This window comes from Pelophylax lessonae (genome assembly GCF_965119305.1).
Source record: "Pelophylax lessonae genome assembly, chromosome: 2".
Taxonomy (NCBI): domain Eukaryota; kingdom Metazoa; phylum Chordata; class Amphibia; order Anura; family Ranidae; genus Pelophylax; species Pelophylax lessonae.
In genome coordinates, this window is record NC_138769.1 from 100,198,232 (window position 1) to 100,211,684 (window position 13,453).

General features: G+C 41.9%; 1 protein-coding gene across 1 annotated transcript in view; it reads left to right on the forward strand.

Annotated features, from left to right (window-relative positions):
• The first annotated feature begins 2,226 nt into the window (after window positions 1-2,226).
• LOC309545643 (trifunctional purine biosynthetic protein adenosine-3-like) overlaps window positions 2,227-13,453 on the forward strand; it is a 93,848-nt gene continuing 82,621 nt past the window's right edge. The window contains exons 1-4 of the mRNA XM_082244904.1: window positions 2,227-2,328; window positions 5,989-6,163; window positions 9,469-9,580; window positions 12,422-12,490. Of these exons, the coding sequence (XP_082101030.1) occupies window positions 6,087-6,163; window positions 9,469-9,580; window positions 12,422-12,490 (258 nt within the window). The 5' untranslated portion in view covers window positions 2,227-2,328; window positions 5,989-6,086. The remainder of the gene's footprint in view (window positions 2,329-5,988; window positions 6,164-9,468; window positions 9,581-12,421; window positions 12,491-13,453) is intronic.

The following is a 13,453-nucleotide window of genomic DNA, read 5'->3' on the forward strand; positions in this document are numbered from 1 at the left end:
GGACTTACTCAGAGACCTAGACTGGTAAATCCAAACTGAACGTAAGTAATTCTATCTATCTATCTATCTATCTATCTATCTATCTATCTATCTATCTATCTATCTATCTATCTATCTATCTATCTATCTATCTATCTATCTATCTATCTTTTTATTTTATTTTATTTAACAAAAAAAATTGTATGGTGAAACGCCTTAAAATGTGACATCAGGAATCACAGCACATATGACATAAGATGTGATTTCTCCTATCCAGCAATATGACTGACCGAGTCCTGGTGATTGGAAGCAGTCCCTGTGAGGAGAGCCTATGCTGGAGTCTTGCACAGTCCCCCCATATAAAACAGGTTCTCTTTGCTCCTGGAAAAGATAGTACACCAGACAAGGGTAAAGTATGTAAGACAGGTAAGAGAGAATTCTGATTTGGATGCAAATCTGGCAATATTATTACAGAATGCTTGCTTAAAGGATTTCCAACCACTGAGGATAATTTATATACTTAAATTGGCCCATAATATTTGACCCTTAGCCTTCTTTTTTCCATATTCCCTTTTTTTTCTCCTTCTTTGTGTTTTCGTTCACCTTTGCCTTTTGTTTTTGCTTTGGCTTTCTTTTCACCTCCCCTTTGCTTTTATTTTTCTTTTCCTTATTTCCTTTAACCACTTTACCACCGGAGGATTTTGCTGTCTTACGTCCAGGCAACTTTTTGCGATTCGGCACTGTGCGACTTTAACTGACAATTACGCGGTCGTGCGACGCCGTACCCAAACGAAATTTACGTCCTTTTTTTCCCACAAATAGAGCTTTCTTTTAGTGGTATTTCATCACCTGTGCGATTTTTACTTTTTGTGCTATAAACAAAAAAAGAGTGTAAATTTTGAAAAAATAATAATTTTCACATTATTTATATGAAATTCCCCCCCAAAAAATGTAAAAATCAAAATTTTTTTAAATTTTTGGCCAATTTGTTTTCTGCTACCTATGCTTGGTAAAAAAAATCACAAAAAGCGTATTTTGATTGGTTTGCGCAAAAGTTATTGCGTTTACTAACTAAGGGAAAGATTTCTGTCATTTTTGGTGGTTTTTTTTTTAACGAGTAATGGCGGCAATCTGCGATTTTTTTTTTTTTTTTTGCGGGACTGCGACATTGCGGTGGACAGATCGGACCCTTGACTGACATTTTTGACACTTTTGGGGGTACCAGTGACATTTCTACAGTAATCAGTGCTATAAATATGCACTGTTACTGTAATAATGACACTGGCAGGAAAGGGGTTAATTTTATTGGAGAGGGAGGGGTTTATGTATGCCTGGTGCTTACTAACTTGTGTGGGGGGAGGTGACTGAGTGACACAGGGACAGATCGCATGTTCAGCTATGCTGAACCCTGCAATCTGTCACTGTTTGTCACTTAGGAGATCCGCCCGCTCTGTTTTTACAAGCGGGCGGATCTCCAGACTCGATTCCCCGACGATCGGGGAAGAGCGGCGGCGATCGCCGCCGCTCCTCCCCTGGCCCGACTCCCGCTGTGACTGAAAACAGCGGGAACGAGCCTCCGGCGGCGCGCGAATGCCGCCCACAAGGGGAGGAGTCCAGCGACGTAGGTCTATGTCGCTGGACGGAATCGAGCCACTTTGCCGCAGTACAGTCCCAGTGACTGGTCGGCAAGTGGTTAAAAGTTCCCTTTCTCCTTTGTTTTTTTCTTATAATTTCCTTTCTTGCTTTCCTTCCCCTATTTTCTATGCCTTTTGTTTGGATTTCCTCCTGACTTCCTTTTCTCATTTTTGGGGGGCTCTACTCTCCCCTCTCCTTTCCCTTTCCTTTCCTCTCGTGTCCTGTCCTCTCCTTTGCTCTTCTCTCCTCCCCTCTTCTCTGCTCTCCTCATCTATCCTCTTCTCTGTGCGCCTCTCCTCCCCTCATCTCTGTTCCCCTCTCTCCCCTGTTCTTCTTACCTACCATTTTCGTTTTAGTTTTTATTCCCTGTTCCTTTTTTTTATTTCCTTTAGGTTTGGTTCTCCTCTTCTCTGTTCTCCTCACCTATCTTTTTTTTATTTACCTTTTCCTAGTTCCTTTTTTTATTTCCTTTTCCTTTTGTTTTAATTTCCCTTATTTCCTTTAAATTTATTTCTTTCCCTCTCATTGCTGCTATACTGAATACAGTGATCTGGATTATTTATAATATTATCATAATAATTTATGTTTTCTGCACATTGTTCTGTCCACTCTCCGAAGAGGTGCTAACAAGTAACGGGCCACTGTTGAAGCAATTCTGCAAGGACCACAATATTAGCCTCGTAGTGATCAGCCCCATTCCCCTTCTCACTGCCGGTAAGAGCTATGTTTTCCATTTTTTCTGATAACGGTTTTATCAATCTTTTATGATACTGTACATTTAATTTATGGTGAACCTTTACATTCCCCATACATTACACCTATTTACAGTGCCTTGCGAAAGTATTCGGCCCCCTTGAACTTTGCGACCTTTTGCCACATTGCAGGCTTCAAACATAAAGATATAAAACTGTAATTTTTTGTGAAGAATCAACAACAAGTGGGACACAATCATGAAGTGGAACAAAATTTATTGGATATTTCAAACTATTTTAACAAATAAAAAACTGAAAAATTGGGCGTGCAAAATTATTCAGCCCCCTTAAGTTAATACTTTGTAGCGCCACCTTTTGCTGCGATTACAGCTGTAAGTCGCTTGGGGTATGTCTCTATCAGTTTTGCACATCGAGAGACTGAAATTTTTGCCCATTCCTCCTTGCAAAACAGCTCGAGCTCAGTGAGGTTGGATGGAGAGCGTTTGTGAACAGCAGTTTTCAGTTCTTTCCACAGATTCTCGATTGGATTCAGGTCTGGACTTTGACTTGGCCATTCTAACACCTGGATATGTTTATTTGTGAACCATTCCATTGTAGATTTTGCTTTATGTTTCGGATCATTGTTTTGTTGGAAGACAAATCTCCGTCCAAGTCTCAGGTCTTTTGCAGACTCCATCAGGTTTTCTTCCAGAATGGTCCTGTATTTGGCTCCATCCATCTTCCCATCAATTTTAACCATCTTCCCTGTCCCTGCTGAAGAAAAGCAGGCCCAAACCATGATGCTGCCACCACCATGTTTGACAGTGGGGATGGTGTGTTCAGGGTGATGAGCTGTGTTGCTTTTACCCCAAACATAACGTTTTGCATTGTTGCCAAAAAGTTCGATTTTGGTTTCATCTGACCAGAGCACCTTCTTCCTCATGTTTGGTGTGTCTCCCAGGTGGCTTGTGGCAAACTTTAAACGACACTTTTTATGGATATCTTTAAGAAATGGCTTTCTTCTTGCCACTCTTCCATAAAGGCCAGATTTGTGCAGTATACGACTGATTGTTGTCCTATGGACAGAGTCTCCCACCTCAGCTGTAGATCTCTGCAGTTCACTCAGAGTGATCATGGGCCTCTTGGCTGCATCTCTGATCAGTCTTCTCCTTGTATGAGCTGAAAGTTTAGAGGGACGGCCAGGTCTACGTAGATTTGCAGTGGTCTGATACTCCTTCCATTTCAATATTTTCGCTTGCACAGTGCTCCTTGGGATGTTTAAAGCTTGGGAAATCTTTTTGTATCCAAATCCAGCTTTAAACTTCTCCACAACAGTATCTCGGACCTGTCTGGTGTGTTCCTTGTTCTTCATGATGCTCTCTGCACTTTAAACGGACCTCTGAGACTATCACAGTGCAGGTGCATTTATACGGAGACTTGATTACACACAGGTGGATTCTATTTATCATCATTAGTCATTTAGGTCAACATAGGATCATTCAGAGATCCTCACTGAACTTCTGGAGAGAGTTTGCTGCACTGAAAGTAAAGGGGCTGAATAATTTTGCACGCCCAATTTTTCAGTTTTTTATTTGTTAACAAAGTTTGAAATATCCAATAAATTTCGTTCCACTTCATGATTGCGTCCCACTTGTTGTTGATTCTTCACAAAAAAATACAGTTTTATATCTTTAAGTTTGAAGCCTGAAATGTGGCAAAAGGTCGCAAAGTTCAAGGGGGCCGAATACTTTCGCAAGGCACTGTACATTCAAACATTGATATATCACCATAAGTTTCTTTCTTAGCGGTTTCAAATCCTCTATTTCCCCCAAAACATCCAGCATATGCAACCCAAACAGGGCTGTTACTAATATGCAAATTTCAAAAGTTAACAGCTCAGAGGAAAAGCAGAGGTGTCTTTCAAAGTCTGGCTTCACTTTTTCTAGGGTGTGCAACAAGCAATATAGTAGCACCCACCCTTACACTCCTCCACAGCTCCATTAAGCCACAGGGTGCTAAGATACAGTCCTTTGTTACCTCGTGTCAGAGTTTAAATGGCAGGGTTTCTCAGCCAGCAATCCATGGAACCCTTGGGTTCCTCCAGAGGTTTCTAGGGGTTCCTTGAGTACGTGTTAGGAACATTCTTCCCACTGACCATCACACTAATGTATCATGAGTTGTAGATATAGGAGAGGTTCCCTAAGACCAGAAAGTTATTTTATGGGTCTCTGTGTTGAAAAGGTTGAAAAAATGTTGTTATACAGGGTTGAGACTCTCTTTATCCCCATGTGACAACACTGGAAAATATTTTTGGCAGCATAAGAAGGGCAAGAGTTTAACACTTTTGTTTTCTCTTTGTAAGATCCTGGTACCTTCGGTACCCTTCCAGCCTCTTATTTCCGCATTGCGTTCCACCATTCAGGTAGGTGGAACGCATATAGCTACCTGTCCCTTTAACTCTCATGACGTCATCACTAGGCGCGGCTCTGAGCGGCTATTTCAATCGCCGGCTTTCACTCACAAGGCGTTCGTGCAAACCGCCTGTTATACAGCCTTGTCTGACGCTGCCGAAGCCTCCAGCTATTTCCCCAATATCTGGATAGACCGGAGTCTCGCTACTTGATCCTGTATCTCGCTACTTGATCCTGTATCTCGCTACTGATCCTGTATCTCGCTACCTGATCCTTAGTTCACTACCGGACCCCTCACCTCTCTAAACCAACTAGTGATAAGTACCCCGCAGGGGATTCCTTCCTATCAACTTACACTATCTACTCTTGCATACTAAAGACTGTTGCTATCTATGCATTACTATTTCTATCATCTGCACTGTTACATAGATTGCTAGCTCTTGAGTCTACTACCAACTATATCCTAGTCTCGCTACTTGATCCCGTATCTCGCTACTTGATCCTGTATCTCGCTACTGATCCTGTATCTCGCTACTTGATCCTATATCTCGCTACTGATCCTGTATCTCGCTACCGGATCCTTATCTCATTACTGGACCCCTCACCTCTCTAAACCAACTAGTGATAAGTACCCCGCAGGGGATTCCTTCCTATCAACTTATACTATCTACTCTTGCATACTAAAGACTGTTGCTATCTATGCATTACTATTTCTATCATCTGCACTGTTACATAGATTGCTAGCTCTTGAGTCTACTACCATCTATACCCTTGCACTAAGTTAGCATCTCCTGTACATTCATCTGCTGTCCCCTACCACCTGTTACTTGTACATGATTGCTAACCTACCTGCATACTATCTATCACCATCTGCTAACACTCCTGAACATTACTACTTGAGTGCCTATCATTGCTATCACTACTCACGCCTGTCCTTTCAGCACATCACCTCTATACTATCGCATACAAACTATCACTCCAGGAACATCTTATCTGAGTGTCTGTATATGTGCATGCTGAGACAGGCTGGGCCACAATGATGAGTCTGGAGAGTTGGATATGGTGATTCAACACATCTCTACAGGACTACTGAGTGGAAATTCTGCAGCTGCAAATCCAGTTCACTAAAACAAACGCCAGAGCGTTACACTCTTGCTCCCCTCCCGTCATAGCTCTTGGGTAGAGATCCAATTTATAATATTGTAATATTTGGATGTGTTGGGTGTAAGATGACTCTTTCAGAACCTTTGTTCCTTGCTTTCATTCTGAAGGACTTGTGGATGATTTATCAGCCTCTGGAGTGAAGTGTTTTGGTCCCACTGCAAAGGCAGCTCTGCTACAGGCCAACAAGAGTAACGCCAAGTGCTTCATGCAACAATATGGAATCCCAACAGCTAGATGGAAGTCTTTCACCAACCCTCATGAAGCTTGTCATTTCATCACCTAGTAAGTCCATTAAAACTGGTTGCATTCTCCATATTTCTTTTTAAGAGTAATAGTTTTAAAAGTCAAAAATCCAGCTTAAAACCCAAACATTTTTGCTTTTAGTTTTCATACTGTAAGAAATAATCTGGTAGGGACCCTGCCATACGCAATCGAGTCTCTATTTTAAATTTAGTACTGCTAGGCCTTGGCCTGATCTGACAATTCTGCTTTCTGTTGGTCTTTCCCCAAGCTCTGGTTCTTGTTTTCTTCTGCATGCTTGGGGATTGTCCCTGGCAGAAGTGTAAAAGGATCCGAAAAAAACAGAGTTATGCATATTTATATCCCCCTAGCTAACTATGAGGAGGTTTATTGCCAGTAGTGCGTGCTGTGAGAGGGTTCTCAAAGCTCTCTTGCCTCCCAGGCTCTGCCTTGTGAGTGTGTATGCTAGTTCCTAAACTCCCAGGCTCGCTGATTGGGGAGGACACGTGATTGAAAAAGGTAGGCCCAAGGCTGGGGCCTGAGGCTTGCATTACCTTGCAAGAGGTGTTGCCCAAGAGGAGTGAAGCTGGGCTCTAGATGCCCACAGTTGAAGTCGGAAGTGGCCAGACGACGTACCCTGCAACTGCAATTGCGGTGATGGAGACTTCTGGAGTTCCCTGCCTTGGCGTGGAGTCAAGACTTGGCGGCAACGGCTGTCTACCTCACCGATGTGTTTGTGATGTGTTTTTCTTTCATCTATACCAAGTGAGTGCAAATATTTATGGTTTTTATGAATAAAACGGTCTTTACAATATTGCACTAGTGGAGGCTTTATTTGTTCTCCCACATGTATTGGAGTATCGGTGGATGAATGGTGAACCAGGAAGTGGATCCTATACTGGACCATATATATGTTAACGTGATCCCTGCTTATTCACGAGAGTGGGTAAGCATGGCCTTCTGGTGAGTTGCCATTTCTACACTATCCCCGGAACTTGGTGGTGGAGATTGAGGTGATCCCTTCTACATTTCACTGATATTGGGATTCCTGCTGGAGTACACATCATTTATCCTGCACTTTTGGCTGAAGGACTGTGGGACTTTCAGTGGATTTTTAATATATTTTTTATAATTTTTAATATTTCCACTGGGGTTGTTTGATCCTTTATGCCTGATTTATGATAATTCAAGATTGGCAATTTTTTGCACTACTAATATTTGTATATGGTTTGTCCATTTCCACGATCAAGTATTATTTTAATGTTACCTGTCTTTCAAGTAGCTGCAGTCAATATTGTTTAAGCTGACATCTACTTGAGCGCAGAAGTCTCCCTATTGGGTATCACACACATTGTGAGATTGGCATTTTAGAAGTGTAAAAGGATCCGAAAAAAACAGACTTATGCATATTTATATCCCCCTAGCTAACTATGAGGAGGTTTATTGCCAGTAGTGCATGCTGTGAGAGGGTTCTCAAAGCTCTCTTGCCTCCCAGGCTCTGCCTTGTGAGTGTGTATGCTAGTTCCTAACCTCACAGGCTTGCTGATTGGGGAGGACACGTGATTGAAAAAGGTAGCCCCAAGGCTGGGGCCTGAGGCTTGCATTACCTTGCAAGAGGTGTTGCCCAAGAGGAGTGAAGCTGAGCTCTAGGCACAGGCCCGTCGCAACAAGGCAGGCAAACCAAGCAATTGCTTGGGGCCCCAAGCCCGCCGCCCAGTACAACTCACCCGGCCGGCGATAAGTAGTGGATGGAGGGGAGGGGCTCGGCGCTGATTCAGTGTGAGGAGTGAAGCTGGGCTCTAGGCAGGAGAACCAGGGTGAATTTTTGCTGCAGACGGAGAGTCCAGTTTAAGCTGCATACACTGGCTTCTCAAGTGAGTGTAGCATGACAAGTCAGGATAAATCTTTCTTAAATGAAATAAAATCTTTCATTTGGGGATTTCTCCCTACCTCCTTTTCTGGTGACAGCTAAAAAGAATTGATTGTCCCATTGATTTCTCGTTTTGGTGATGATAATCATCAGGGAAAATAGAGAAATAATAATCTCACCAGTGGTTACACAGACTTAAAAAAAAAAAAAACTTGACAAATGGTCCAATCCTTCTATACTCTATTCAAAATGTAGAAATTATGTTTTGGCTTTAGATACATTTTATTTGCTGTGACAGGTGGGAAAAATTGAGAATACTGATGTAGAGAACTTGCCATCAGAGCTAAAAGAAGCAGATAGGTACAGTACGTCAGCTTCTTGACATCTACTATAATATAATATATATACAGTATATTATATCTTTAATAGGCTCATGGTATATAATTCACCTGTAGCAGTGGTCCGCAAACAGTGGCCCAGGGACCAGATGCCGCCCTTTGCTTGGTTTAATCTGTCCCTTGGGGCATTATTTAATTCATAGACACCAACAATGGGGCATCATTTCCCCCACCAACACCAACGAAGGGACGCAATTCCTCCCAATGACACCTAGATAGGGCACAATTCCTCCCACTGACACCAACAATGGGGCACAATTCTTCCGACTGACACCAACAATGGGGCAAAATTCCTCCCATTGACACCAATAGTGGGGCACAATTCCTCCCACTGACACCAACAATGGGGCACAATTCTTCTGACTGACACCAACAATGGGGCAAAATTCCTCCCACTGACACCAACAATGGGGCAAAATTCCTCCCATTGACACCAACAATGGGGCATAATTCCTCCCACTGACACCAACAATGGGGCAAAATTTCTCCCACTGACACCAACAATGGGGCACAATTCTTCTGACTGACACCAACAATGGGGCAAAATTCCTCCCACTGACACCAACAGTGGGGCACAATTCCTCCCACTGACACCAACAATGGGGCTCAATTCATCCCAGTGACACCAACAATGGGGTAAAATTCCTCCGATAGACACCAACAATGTGACGCTAAACCCTTCCACTGACCCCAAAGATGGGACATTGTTTACTCCCACTGATGCCAGGAAATGTTTTACTCGCAATAGCCACAGTCGGGCCCCTCTAAAGTGTGAAGGACAGTAAACTGGCCCTTTGGTTAGAACGTTTGGAGATCCCTTCCTTATAGCAATTAGGCAAGTTACGTCATTTGAGAGCAGGCAGAACTGTGTTAGAAAGCCACTGATTTGTTGTCTTGGGTTTCTGTTCTTTGCCCATGGTTCTTTATCCTCTAACATAAAGGTCAGTAGTGCATTATGTTGGCCAGAGATTTCCCAGGTGATTTTGGACTCTCACTTACCGTATGGACATATCTTTGACTTAGATGATATGTACTGTACATTAGTAAATGAGTACTTATAATTTGTTCTTATAATCAAGCACAGATTTTCCAGCGCTGGTGGTAAAGACCTGTGTTTCCACATCAGGCGAACACTTGTATGTCACCCGGGATAAAGATGAAGCATGTAGAGCTGTCCAGCACCTCACAAAAGTAAGGTTCATTTTCAACAAAAAAAACTAATGCACCCATCACATCGAAAAATTGGTAAGCTGCAATATAAAAAAAAATGTATGCTTTTGGGTTTTAATACAGTTTTCATCAATACATCATAATCATAGGCGGCACAGTGGTGTAGTGGTTAGCACTTTCACCTAGCAGCAAGAGGGTTGTTGGTTCAAATCCCAACCACGACGCTACCTGCCTGGAGTTTGCATGTTCTCCCTGTGCCTGCGTGGTTTTCCTCTAGGTACTCTGGTTTCCTCCCACACTCCAAAGACATGCTGGTAGGTTAATTGGATCCTGTATAAAAAAAAAAAAAAATTGGCCCTACTGTGTATGTATGTGAGTTAGGGACCTTAGATTGCAAGCTCCTTGAGGGCAGGGACTGATGTGAATGTACAATGTATATGTAAAAGCGCTGCGTAAATTGACATCGCTATATAAGTACCTGAAATAATAATCATAGGAATTCTCTTAGCACCATCTAATGGCCAAATGTGGTATTATTTGTTTTAAATTAATTAAAAACATTCAAATGGCACTGGAAATAGCCTAATAACATTTGTTTGTTTGTTTGTTTTGCACCATTTGAATTAAACAAAAGCACATTTACTTTCAGTGGGTGAATTGCTATGCAAATCTTTATACATCCACCGCTAGGTGTCCTCACATTTTATTAAAGTGGAAGTACAGTCTAATACCTTAAATTCTCCCCTGCAATCATTAATGTGAGCGGAGTTCCGCCTTATGTGCCAAAATGAAAAAATCCCAGTTTTTCTACCTTTATCTTGCAGTTTTCAGCGCTGTCACATCACTTCAATTCCTCTTCCGAGTCCAAGATCAGCAAGTGGGTTACTAAAAGCTAGTGACATCATTTCCAGGGAGGGGCACTGTTCCTACGTAGCCAGTGGGTGTATACAGAATGGGAGGAGCTTATCATAGGTTCCTGCCTAGTGTTCTCTCATCAGTAAGGATGCATTGTACATCTCCTAAGGCCTTTTTCACATGGCCGCTCCGTATGTCCGTATATCACCCCATCCGTTTGCGGGTGATATACGGACATAATGCATGTCAATGGGATTGCGGATGTCAGCGGATGCCCATCCGCTGACATCCGATTTTCGTCCTTTCAGTTCTGTTCCGTTTTTTGGAACAGAACCCTATTTTTCTTCCGTTTAAAAAACGGAAAGGAAGCAAAATTGGATGTCAGCGATGTCATCCGCTGACATCCGCAATCCCATAGACATACATTATGTTTGTATATCATCCGCAAACGGATGGGATGATATGCGGACATACAGAGCGGATGACACAAGTGTCATCCATGTCCGTGAAAAAAAAAAAAAGTGCCGGAGCGCAAGAAAAATTCGGAGCGGCCATGTGAAAGAGGCCTAATTCATGAGACAATGAAGAAATAGAGCTTAAATGGCAAGAGCCATCCACACAGGACACGGGGGGGGGGGGGGGGGGCACATATACAGTATAGCTGTTCTGGGCTCTGAATAATGACTACCATAGGAGGAGGAAGCAAGTCTACGTTTCCACTAGAGTGACCTGCCATGCGACTTTGGACACACAAAGTCGCATGACAAGTCACAGCCCATTGATTTCAATGCCACCCATTCCCATCTATGTGACTTTGAAAATCAGCGATTTTTAAAAGGTACCTCCACTACTTTGATGCAACTTTTGATGTGACTTTGATCCAGAGAGTGTAAAGTTGGATTAAAGTCGCATCAAAGCCCCACTCTAAATTGCAATAGTGGAAACGTAGACTAAAGCTCTGTTTCCACTAGTGTGACTTGTCATGCGACTTTGGACACAGAAAGTCAAATGACAAGTCACAGCCCATTGATTTCAATGGCACCCGTTCCCATCTATGTGACTTTGAAAATCAGCGACTTTGAAAAGGTACCTGCACTACTTTGATGCAACTTTTTGATGCAACTTTAATCCAGAGAGTGTAAAGTTGGATCAAAGCTGCACTCAAAGTGGCACTCCAAAGTTGCACTCTAACCTAGTGACTATGTTTCCACTAGTGCGACTCTTAAGTTGTGCGACTTTGAGTGCAGCTTTGATCCAACTTTACACAAAGTAGGCAAAGTAGTGCAAAGTAGTGCAGGCACCTTTTCAAGTTTACACTAGTGGAAATGGAAGCCTGAAACTCATTACTCACATGTAATGAGCAATAGGCATCGATCTGTATCCTTCTAAACTTTCATAAGTGTTCCTTTGTACCTTGTTTCTTTCATATATTGCGCCGGTCATGTGAACCACTCTCTCTCTCTCAGGAGAAGCTCCTAGCCTAAATTATGCTATGAAGACAGTCGATCATGTTCTGTGAAGGATAGGAGGGATGGGGGCTGGGATAGGCAGGTCTAGGAATGGCTGTCTAAGAAAGTCTGACAACCTTTTCAGGAAGTGAAAGATGGATTAGCAAATTCAGATAAAGGAAGATAATGTTATCAGTGAAGAACAGGAAGAAGCTGTTTGTCTAGTTTAGATAAGAAGTTCTAAGCTACACAAGCAGCTAGCCAGAAAATGAATAATATCAAATATTAAGATATTTAACATACTATTAATAGGAAAAATTTCATTTTTGACTGACATTTCCCTTTAAGTTAAAAAGTTTTATGGATCTGATGCATAAGAGGGCCTTAGAGGAAAGCCATATACAGTATCTTGCCTCTAGCTACTAATTTGTTTCCAGCTGACCTTTTTTAGCTCGTAAAATAGGAAATTAATCTGACTAGATAACAGGGCAGAATAGACAGTGCTCTTTCAGACCAATTTAATGTGTAATTTAATTATGATTTTCTGTTATTTTCCCAGGATTGGATACCTGGAGACTCTGCAGTGCCATTAATTGTTGAAGAATTTTTGCAAGGTGAAGAATTCTATGTAAGTCTCTAGAGAATATTTATATTACCTGTCTAAAGTTACTCTATGTTTTTAGGTGTGTGTGCTACAGGTTCAGTTCATCTATGAGCTGCTACTTCAGGATTTGGATGTAACACGGTTATTTGCAATCACTGAATTCTTTTTTTCTCCACAATAAATATTTCTAAAGCTGGCCATACATGGATCAAAATTTGGTCGGGTCAGTAGGTTCTGGCCAAATTTTGATCCATGTATGGCCATTCTTGTTCATTAGAAGTTAATCATTTCATTGACTTCTCACAAACCAACTTTTTGGAGAAATTTTGCTTTGATCAGCGCATGCAGCCAATCAGATGTAGCCCTGATCAGTGTATTCTGACACTTTCAGAATACAATGACACAACAAGGAGGATTCCTGCATTCACCTTAAATGTGTGGATGGAAGAAACGGTTACGTTTTTTCGTTCATCCGTCTGGCTGAATGAAAAAACTGACCCATTTTTGACCAGCTTAACATGTGAAGTTGGGCAGCATTTTACAAAGGTCATATCCTTACTAGCCCTGGCTAGGACACTATTGGCATGGAGTTTACATGTTTTCCCTTTGTCTACTTGGGTTTCCCCTGAGTACTCTGGTTTCCTCCCAAACTCTAAACATATGATTGTAGGTTAATTGCCTAATTGTCCCTAGTATGTGTGTGTATGTGAGATGGGGACCTTAGATTGTAAGCTCCGTGAGGGCAGGGACTGTTGTGAATGTACAGTATGTAAAGCGCTGTGTGAATGGTCAGCACTATATACTGTAAATACCTGTAACAAATACATATTCATTATGACTTTATAAAAATAATTTAGTTGAAAAATAACAGGATAATTATTGTACTGTTTTTGGGGTTAGGTACCTCCGGCCTAAGGATTGGTGGGACTTTATGGGCAAGGTATAAATAGTGACGATGAATACAATACTAGTAAAATAAATTTTGTT